The following is an 11842-nucleotide window of genomic DNA, read 5'->3' as shown; positions in this document are numbered from 1 at the left end:
AATTGCCTGATCACGTTTGTCTGTTGAAGCGTTCCTTATATGGTTTAAAGCAAGCTCCACAAGCTTGGTTTAATCGGCTGCATACTTTTTTACTCTCTATTGGGTTTATAGCTTCAAAGACTGATGTGTCATTATTCTATTACTCTCGTGGTTCTGCATGTGTGTATCTTTTAGTATATGTTGATGACATTTTGGTAATGGGGACTGATGAGCTACTAGTGTCTGATTTACTCTCTAAACTGTCTACTGCTTTCAAAATTAGAGATCTTGGTGAACCTGGTTTCTTTTTTGGAATTGAGCTAGTCAAAACTAGCAATGGTGTTATTCTTTCTCAGCAGCGGTACATGTCAGACATCTTGAAACGACCTGGAATGACTGATTGTAAACCTCTTGCAACTCCTATTTCTGCATCGAAAACTCCATTGCTTAATTCAGATTCATATGAAGATCCAACGAAATACAGGAGTTTGGTCGGTGCTCTCCAGTATCTCACAATTACACGGCCAGACTTATCCTTTGCGGTCAATCAATTGTGTCAACATATGCATGCTCCAACATTGTCTCACTGGGAGCAGCTAAAACGAGTGCTCAGGTATGTCAAAGGCACCCTCTCATTCGGCTTGCGTGTAACTCAGTCAAATTCTAGAGAGCTTCATGCTTTCTCTGATTCTGATTGGGCTGGTTGTCCTGAGGACCGTAAATCTACTAGTGGGTATGCAGTGTTTCTTGGCACCAATCTTATCTCTTGGGTGTGCAAGAAACAAAAGACAGTTGCAAGATCATCCACGGAAGCTGAGTATAAAGCCTTGGTTGATGTTTGTGCTGAGGTCATATGGATCATGTCCTTACTGCGTGAGATCAAAATTGATGGCATCCTTACTCCCAAATTATGGTGTGACAATCTTGGTGCTACTTATATGTGTGCGAATCCAATTTTTCATGCAAGAACTAAGCACGTGTAGATTGACTACCACTTTGTTAGAGATAGGGTTGCCAATGGAGATATTCAGGTTAACTTTATTTCCACAAAAGATCAATTAGCTGATATCTTTACAAAAGCTTTGCCTAGTCCTAGATTTTCTTTTCTTAGGGACAAGCTTCAGGTTAGTAGTTTACCCTGCGCTTGAGGGGGAGTATTAGGACTCTCTGAGTTTGAGTCACGTTAGGACTAGCTATTCTACTCTACCTGAGACTCCCCTTGTATATATATCTCCTATTCCTCATCATTGTAATTGTTCAATTGAATCAATACAATATTCAGTTCTCATCCGCCGTACAAGCAACTTCAAATTCTTGTCCTTAAATAAAACAAACTCGCCTCGGATCCAAGGGTTCACAAATCACAAGGTTATATTAGTGCGATTTACATTTTTTTAAACAATATTGTCAAAACACAAAGAGTCAATATAGTCTCTATTAAAATTAGATTTCATGACCTCTTATTGGCTATTGTCAACTTAAATACATTTACTCTACCAATAAGAAATTCAACTTAACTGTAGTTACAAGAAATAAGTCGTAAATAAAACTTTTTGTCCATTAAATTAATATGTTGGATAAATTCATCTTTTTTTTTTCCTTTTTTATTAAAAAAGAGGGACTATCAAATTAAAAATTAACATCCTTAATTCAAAATTATTCGCTAATCACTCAATTAACGTGTCGGCCCATAAAATCGACATCAACGAATCAGAGGATCCATGATGAGGTTAAGGCCACGATTGAAAAGAATATGAATATGAATATATAATTTAAAAAATTACCAAAACTAGAAAAAAGGTTGTCGAGTATATATATAGTATGTGAATTTTTGGTCAATGTCCAATATGTGCTACTCCGTATTAAGTTAGTCTTCCCATAACATTGGAATTAACTTGTCTTGTAAATTAAAGACCACATTTAAAACTACTGTCCAACCAAATTTGCATTAATTATATGCTAACGTGTGATTGGTAACAGTTCTATACTACTCCATTCTTCAGCTACTGGTCTATGTAACCATATGACAATTATATATATATATATATATATATATATATATATATATATATATATATATATATATATATATATTTTAGCATGCAACATCTTAAATTCTAGGACAATTGCTTGATTAAGATTAAATTGTATCATTTGTATGTAAATATTAAATAAGATGGCATAAACCTCTTCTTACTTAACAATAAAATATTCTAGACGGGGAGTGCACTTTGCTTAACCCATATGTTGACGTGTGATTAATTGAAATTTTGTAGTAGTCCATCCTCCATATATAAATAGACCATTCTCGATCTAATCACTCAAAGTCTATTGTTCTATGTAACAATATGATAATTATTATTTTTTATTGGCATGCAACATCTAAAATTTAGTGTGGTGTTATCATGATATGTGATGTGAACAGGTATTTTAGTAATTAATTGATATAAGGAAAGAATTTTGAAGTTAAAGTGGTGTAGTTCTTCCTTCATGTTTAAGGTCAGAATTAAACCAACTTTTTCCTTCTCTTTGCTTGTATTATATTCATTGTATATCTTTTCACATAATTTTCCCAAATCCCAAGCCAACATGCATGCATGGCAGTATGGCACAGTGCTTCAAAATAATCACCATTCTACACTAGAGTATCATTGAGATGAACCAAAAACAAATAGTAAGTCAAAACTTAAAATTAGGTTCGATTTAAAAAATTGAAGCTGAAACTTGACTGAGTTCTAATTTTTTAATATCAATTCAATTAAGATATTTCAATTTGACTCGACGTATTGCTTAAACTCTTGATAAACATTCAAGAGTACAAATAACATAATCAAATTCAAATACTCACCAAAATCAAACCGAATAGCTTGACTCAGTTACCGGCTCACCGCTATTTTACACTCAAGAATTTGATATACATTAGAAGCAACAGAACTGCAGCAATATAATGCTGGTTACAAAAACATCACCATTTATATTGTACACTCCAATAATTAAGTTCCAATTCAACAAAAATAAGAAGAAAAAAAAATCAAGAAAATATATGGTGCAATATTTATTAATTTCTCCGGTCCATCCATGAGAAGTGGAGATCAAAAATGAAGAAATATATATAATATAATAATCTACCTAGACTTAGTGTTGCACTTTGGGTAAATGGTGGTTCCATCAACGGGAAGCTTAAGTCTGCAATCAAGGTGCAACCAAAATCTGACAGAACCGATGACCCAAACGCGCCACCGCGTGCGCGTGTTCCCTTTCAGCTCGAACGTCACGTTGCTGTTCTTCAGCCCGGCTTCGACCCTCTCCCCTTCCTCCGGCGTCAGCGGGATCGGCGACGACTCCACCTGGTAATACAGCTCCGTGGAGCTGTTCCGGGGCACCTCGAACGGGTCGGCGTTGAGGTACGCGACTTTGACGCCGTGGAAGCTCAGCGCGTAGCTGGTCTTGTAGAAGTACGCGCGGGCCTTCGCGTTGTCGTTCTCCGCCTTGATCACGATGGAGATCTTAACGGTCAGGAGGCTCACCATGTCGTAGTAGAGCGTGTCGATGTGCGCGTTGGCCACGCTCATTTGCGGCACTTTTGGACGCGCCACCATGTAGCCGATGAACACCACGATTCCGGTGAGGATGACGACGATTGTCAGGACGGCGCAGATTATGGCCAGACACCATACCAACGGGTTGGTGCGCCGCCGGGGACCCAGCGTCGGCTTTTTCATCGCCGGCCGGAGAATATAATCGCTGGAATTGGGTGTTTAGTATGATTTGGTAGCTTAGTGTGGTTTAGTACAGTTTATGATCGAATTGAATTTGATGAGAATGAGGTACTTAGCTCCATTCGGTGGGAAAGGTTACACGGTATCTTCTTTTCCCATGCACAAAGCCACCATATATTACTCATATTCTATTCATTACTTACACACATATAAAGGAGATTAGAGAGAGAGGGGAATTGAAGGGAGAATATTCACATGCATTAATTTGTAATTGAATATATTATATTGTTGACGCATGCATGCACGCAATGGATCAATGGAACCCAAATTAAATATCTTAATGACACTGAACTCCTTCTGAAACGAAAAAATCCTCCACTTTTCCATAGAGTTTTCTTGCCCCTATTTGCATGAAAATACAATAGAAAATACAATAGATGGAATAGTTGTTCAATCTTAAAATAAAAAATTTAGAAAAAAAAATGATTTGAATATCTTGTTTCTTATCAGAATAAACATAGAAATCCAAGCACTAGGACTATTAACTAATTAAAGGGTGTGAGTCTTGGGTATGGGTATTGTAATGGGGGTGCGTATTAAAAAAAAAGTTCTACGGGAATCGGGGGTAAGACTTCAGTATAAGTATACACTATATAGGACTCTGGCGAAACCACCCTTTCTCATTAGCTCATTAGATTTTGAAAAAGTTTCACCATCGAAAAAGATATTTGTTCTCCCCTATGAACAAAGAACAAAAAAATTCGTAAAATCTCGTCTCCGTCTAATAACTAATTAATCTAAATCTTTCATTCTAAATCTTTAATTACTTAAGNTATTCCAACTATATTGAGCATCATACATATAACGATTATAGTAGGGATCTTCACTCGTAAATACATTAGTCAGATAGCTAGAATTCCGATCACTATAACTAGAAAAAGGTTCATTCAAAAAAGAATGATCGTTGTCAATCTCAAAAATATGATTTTCAATATCAAAAACTACAAAAGTGTTATCGGAGATGAAATTCTCATTGTCTTTAACGCCGAATAAATGATCAACATTACTGTAACTAGAATTGTCACGATCCTCCCAACTCTGAATGTTTTTAACCGTATCTTTTATATTCGGATCTTCACCGGTAGTTTCAATAGGACCAAGACTGCTATTTAGCCGACACCTGCGTTTGAACTCCTTCTGAAACGAAAAAATCCTCCACTTTTCCATAGAGTTTTCTTGCCCCTATTTGCATGAAAATACAATAGAAAATACAATAGATGGAATAGTTGTTCAATCTTAAAATAAAAAATTTAGAAAAAAAAATGATTTGAATATCTTGTTTCTTATCAGAATAAACATAGAAATCCAAGCACTAGGACTATTAACTAATTAAAGGGCGTGAGTCTTGGGTATGGGTATTGTAATGGGGTTCGTATTAAAAAAAAAGTTATACGGGAATCGGGGGTAAGACTTCAGTATAAGTATACACTATATAGGACTCATGACTCTCCCATTTCAGAGGTCACAGGTTTGAATTTGAACAGGACACAAATAAACATAGACAGATAATATAATATAACAACAATTGGGCACACACACAAGTAAGCATGACAATGCACATAGAAAGTTATGTCATACATCCTATTAAAAATGAACATCTGTCATATATGTCAGTGATTCATGGGACCATGATGCATATAGTCGTATGCTCGTATGGACCATAAAATAAAAGTACATTTTTAATATACTAAAAGTACATTATTTGAAAGTGTATTATTTAAGTACTAGAAATACATTATTTTATATATATTATCGAATAATGTACATTCAATACACAAATAATGTATTTTTAATATATTAAAAATATACATTATATTTATGGTCTACACAACTATGAGCTATGTGAACTATGGCCCACAGAATAATTTGCCTGATTCATAGTATACCAATCATTCCATATGGCTTTGGTGTATTGTTGGGCCTATAGCTGATCCAAACTTGTTGTAGACAAGTGGATCCAACTTTGAGCAACTCATCTGGGCCTTTGATACAATGGGTTGCATATATATACACATTACACTGTTTGCTTAATTAATCTCTTTGATTGGATTATGCAACCACCATTTTTTGGCAGGTTTCGTATAACCTGGTAATAAGCTTTACATGGAAGCTGCACTTGTTAAGGCATTGACTGGGTTGGCCCATACTTAATACTCCTGTTGCTTAATTTCATTGTGCCTGGTACTCTGGTTCAACTAACACCGCAAATTTTACGGTTGACCGCATGCAGGTAGTTCATGCATCAAAACGATGTCGTTTTGATTAATGAAAATAAATTACAGAAACGACACATGTTCCACGCCGTTCGTCAAAAAGTAACTCTATTTATATAACATATTTAGTTTCATTTTATATACACTGTAGTTTCATTTCAACACAACTACAGTTTCTTTTATAATACACTGCAGTTTCCTTTCAACCCAATTACAGTTTCATTTTGATATAACTATAGTTTAATTTGATAATATAAAAACAAATGTGAGGCAGTATCATTTGAGATGAACTGTAATTTCATTTACGGAGCTCCGTTAAGATGTGACAATAAAACAGCTGATTAGCACCAGCTTTGACCGTTTATAATTTAGTTTTTTTTTAAACATATAATTTACTTATTTAGTACTTATGATTACAAATTTATGTATTTAGGAATTATACGACTTATTGAATTAGAGTAGTATATATATAGAGTTAATTCCACCAGAGGTCCCTTGTCTTTGGTGGCAATTTTAAATTTAGTCCCAGACTATCGTTTTTGCCATTTAACATCCCAGACTATTAATTTTTGGACACTTTTAGTCCTTCCGATGACTTTTCCTATTTTTAGTAAGGGCATTTTTGTCTCTTCATATTTTTCTTTTGTTATTTTTTCCGATTTCAACCAATTTAATTAGTTTAGGAATTTACTAAGAATCGATTGAAAAATATGGTTACTAAAAATTAGTTACCTAAAGTCCTAAACCAATTAAACCGGTTGAAACCGGAACAAAATAACAATATGAAGAGACAAAAATGCCCTTACTAAAAATAAGAAAAGTCATGAGAAGGATTAAAAGTGTCCAAAAATTAATAGTCTGGGATGTTAAATGGCAAAAATAATAGGCTGGGACTAAATTTGGAATTGTCACCAAAGACAATGGACCTCCGGTGGAATTAACTCTATATATATACTAGGTTTGTTATCTTTTTTATTTTTTTGTTTATTTATTTTTTGTGGCCCAAACTCCCAAAGGTGGCAAATTATTGTGTGGACCACGATCCAAAACAATGTCGTTGAATTTTATGAGTTAGAATAATATATGTTATGAGTTAGAATATTGTACTTTATGTGTTAGAATAATATACATTATGTGTTAAAATAATGTACATTATATGTTAAAATAATATACATTATGTTTTATAATAATGCACATTATGAGTTATAAAAATATATGCAATAATTAATTAAAAAAATAAACTATATAAAATAACATCGTTTTTGAACGGTGTTCCACCCAGTTCAATCCACACAATAATTGTTGCCCAAAGGTTGCAACTTGCAAGCCCTGAAATCACCGACAATGATTTTGGACAAACAAATGTACTCTTATTACCTTTTATGGAAGTAAATAGCCCAAATACCACACATTGTAAAAGCTCAATTGTCCTTCTCTGCCGCAGTTTTAATTGTCCGTCAGAACCATTAGCCGACCCATGTGGAACTAAATTGTTATATGGTGGACCATGGTTTTAAACGACGTAATTTTGATTGAAATTAAATTGTTATACGGTGGATCATGGTTTTAAATGATGTAATTTTGATTTTTAATTTTAATAGCGATTGTTTGTTGTTTAATTCACATTTAAAAGTTTTTATTTTTAATTATTTTTTATTGTAAAACATGTGTGGTATTTTGTGTTATGCGTTTCTGAATGTTATGTAATTTTGTACCTTAAATGTATGAATTTTGTACATAAAATAAAGTAAATATAACATGCATTTTTGTGTCTTGTGCTATGTGTTTTTATATATTGTGTTATGCATTTTTGTGTCTTATATATGTTATGCAGTTATACCTCGAGAATATTGATTTTGTACTTGAGTTAAAGTAAATATAAAACATGTGTATGTGTCTTGTGTTATGTGTTTCTATATCTCATGCTATACAATTTTGTGCCTAAAATAGATTAGTAGTGCTGTAACACAACATATTGTATGTCTTATTTTACAAATTTATGTATAGTATTATGAAATTATGTGTCTATATGACATATATTATCTACATAAATCAAATTTGAGAATAAGTAATATATAACATGTGTATGTCTTTTGAGTTGTGAGAGTTTATGTCTCGTGTTATGAAATTTTGTATCTTAAGAGTATTAATTATGTACATAAAATAAATTAAAATTTGTGTTGAAACATGAGAAATGAAAAACTACAAATTTATTAAAGTTTAAATATAAAAATAACATCGTTTTGATTTATGATCCAAAATGCTATGTGCCTATGTGGACCATGATCCACAATATAAAATAGCCGTGAATTGAAACTTCTCATTTTACATCGTTTTCTTTCGTTTGTGGTCGGGATATTTCTCCTTTGTGTTTCTTAATTTATTATTTGTCTAGTTTGAAAATTGTAAATAAAATGCAGAGTTTCACGTTAAAAAATTAAAAAGAAAATATGTGGCTATAATATTTTTAGCTAAATACTTACCACAATGTATGTTAATGATGTAAATTGTTATGATTAGGTGTTACTTTATTTTTCTATATTTGTGTAGAAATAATATTATTTCCCTTATTAATTTTATCTCGAATGTGATAATAAAATTATTTTTATTTATTGGTTATCATAAATTTACCTTATTTAAATTCAATGCTTATACCATGGATCAAGATTTACGTAGTAACTAGCAAGGTTGACATCTTATACATGTTCATTTTTTAATATACTACAAGTTTATTTAGACTTGTAATATACTAAAAATGAACTTAACCTATCGTATATTAAAAATGAACATATATCTGAGCTCACCTTACAAGATCGACCTTGGACTGCACGATATAATTTTTCACTCAAGTTTTTTTTTTTTAATCTAATTATTAATCAAATGTAAAGGGAACTAACTAAATATTGATACGCAAGAAGGTGAAATTAAGAAGGGAATGTAACATTACTTTTTGGGTAGTAAATGAGTAATGACATCACGTTTAAAATAAATGCTTACGGTAATTTGTTAGAATTAACCCCCCAAACATATAAGGTTCTTTTTGGCAGAGCTTATTTAGGAGCTTATAGCTTATTTTAAGATACTAATAAGTTATAAGCTCTATTTGGTAGTGTTATCAAAATAAGCTAGTAGCTTAAAATAAGAGCTCATTTGAAACGCTACTTGGGGTAACTTTTCAAAAATAAGCTAGTAGCTTTTTAACTTTTTTCCATCTTTATCATTATTATTTTAAATAAATGACATCCTTTACCCATCTCAATTAAAACCATTTTGACATTTTCTTTTTATTATGTTTGGTTGTAATTTCAGTTTGACATTTGCTTTTGAACATTAATTTTGGTATGAACTAATCTTATGAATTATAAACATTTTTTTTATTTTATATATTTTCGAATATATGTTCTTACTTTATATTTTATTTAAATATATTGATTTCATTATTTTATAATTTAATATATAAACAACCCTATTTAAATTTAAAATTATTTAAATTGTATGAATATGTCTTTTTCAGTCTTTTTACATTTATTAGCTTATCAAAAAGTTAATTTTACCAAACACTTTTAAGCATAACAGCTAGCTTAACAGCTCTTCAGATATCAGCTTCGAGCTTATAGCTTTTCAGTTTTCAGCTACTTTTCAGCTTTCAGCTACCTTTTCAGCTAGGTTTGTCAAACATAGCCTTAATGTATGTGATCAAAATTTAAGGACAACTCCAATTAAGTTGATCAAATTGTTATAATGATAATCACAATGTTACAAGTTCAACTCTTAACAAGAGTGATCTATTGATGACTTATTTAGTTTGAACTGGTCAACTATATACGACTAACCTATGTTGATTTATCTCAATTGGAATGTGTTATAACTCAATTTATTCACGAAATTAAACAACAAATTAATTTGTTGGGAATACGTAATGATTGTTCGACATGTCTTTTCTTTTGTGTGGACAGTTTAGATTAATAGCCTATTCATTGGCGTACCTAAACCGCTACGGGAAGACAGTAACGTCCATTGATTTTTTGCTCGTGTTTTATAATTTTCCATGTCGTTTTGCAGCATTCCACGAGAGAGACCGAGCAGAGTAGACTATTCATGATTTCGTTACTTTTAGAATTAATTTCAATAAGACATTTACATGACTAAAATACCCTTATGTTGTAGTAATAATAATAATAATAATAATATTCTTTCAATAATAATAACAATAATAATAATTCTTTCAATAATAATAATAATAACAATAATAATAATAATATTCTTTCAATAATAATAACAATAATAACAATTCTTTCAATAATAATAATAATAATAATAATAATAATTTTGATCTTTCAAAAATTAAAAAAGAAAAAAGAAAAAAAAAAGACAAGGGGTGTGGAAGGAGGGGTAAAATTGACTTTACACCAACAAAATTGCCCATCGTCTTCATTGAATTGTAATTCATGGGGGTACCCCATGAATTGCAATTCCTAATTTCGAGTGAATTGCAATTCCACCCTCCAACCAAACGGTGTAATTTGACAATTCATTGAATTACAATTCATTTACACCCAAATTCGTCACAACCAAACACCCCATTAATAGCACATTTGGTAAGTCATTATTGGGAATAAGCCTATTCCATTATTTGCTAATGCATTTTATTTCCGAAAATAAGGTCTCAAAAATAATCTAAATTTGCTATTTTCTATTTTAATTTACCCCCAATTATACACAGTTACACACACATTATTAAGAACATTTGTATTACTTATGTTATTCTTCTTTTGACTATTATTAAATGTTCTTTAAAAAAATTGTTACTTATATATCGTGATTTTTTTTACAATACTATATTTGATATATATAAAATAATATTATTTAAAAATCTTATGTAATAATAATAATAATCATAACAACAACAACAACAACAACAACAATAATAATAATAATAGTAGTAATTACTTTGTATTATTATTATTATTATACTTTAAATATGGATATTTATGTCTTTTAAAACATATTTCACTAATATTCTTTAAACTAATCAAGCAATGGAATAACATTCATAAGGTCTATTCTTCAAGTATACCAAACAATATAATATAATTCATTTCTATTCATTGCGTATTTTATTTATTATATATGGAATAACATTCAAATTCTCTCAAAATTTATTCCATGAACCGAACATTCTATCCGCCTTCATATGAGAATATTTTTAATAAAAAAAAAAAAGAGGGTAAATTGATACTCCGTATTCCGTAATTGGAAGCAAAAGAGTAATGTTAATGCATGCACATGTTTTATTTTATAATTAAAATAATATTTTAACTACACATGTATTTATTGGCCGCTTTTCAAATAAAATTACTTTTAGCATAGAGTTAGTTGATAACTTAATATCTAATACAATTGTAAAGTCAGTGGGTCAAATCTTGTAAGGTGCATCATGTTAAAAATTTTGAATCCATCATACACAATTGCAAAATTCATCCGATAATACAGAAAAGTGCACTCAACAAATTGGGCTTCACATATCAGGCCATGACCGTCGGAAAAATCAATCGGAAGTTGCCATTATATTTTTGTAGCGTTGCCGGCGCCGACATAAAAATAATGATTAATTAATTTTGAGTTTTTGGAGAAAAAAGACGTGCATGTAAAAATGACTTTGTGTATACCGTGGCACCACACCACAATACTTTCTTCTCTCAATTCCAATACGCAAGTTATTGCAGAAGTTTTGAGGATAGAACTTTTCTAGTATTCCATTATTTCCATACAATTACGTATATTCTACAATCTTTTCTTTAGAAAATTAAAGCATAAGTTATGGTATAAAAACATTTATTCTTAATTAAGTGGAACTAAGATATGGTCCTA

At 31.3% G+C, this 11842-nt stretch overlaps 1 protein-coding gene across 1 annotated transcript; it reads right to left on the bottom strand.

Moving 5' to 3' along the window:
• Positions 1-2833: 2833 nt before the first annotated feature.
• LOC116022706 (NDR1/HIN1-like protein 12) lies at positions 2834-3866 on the bottom strand. The gene has a single exon (XM_031263538.1). The coding sequence runs from the start codon at positions 3699-3701 to the stop codon at positions 3105-3107; it is 597 nt and encodes a 198-aa protein (XP_031119398.1). The 5' UTR covers positions 3702-3866; the 3' UTR covers positions 2834-3104.
• Positions 3867-11842: the final 7976 nt, after the last annotated feature.

This window comes from Ipomoea triloba, chromosome 6 (assembly GCF_003576645.1).
Source record: "Ipomoea triloba cultivar NCNSP0323 chromosome 6, ASM357664v1".
NCBI lineage: Eukaryota > Viridiplantae > Streptophyta > Magnoliopsida > Solanales > Convolvulaceae > Ipomoea > Ipomoea triloba.
Note: the sequence above shows the minus strand (reverse complement) of the source record. Positions and strands in the feature narration are given on the sequence as shown.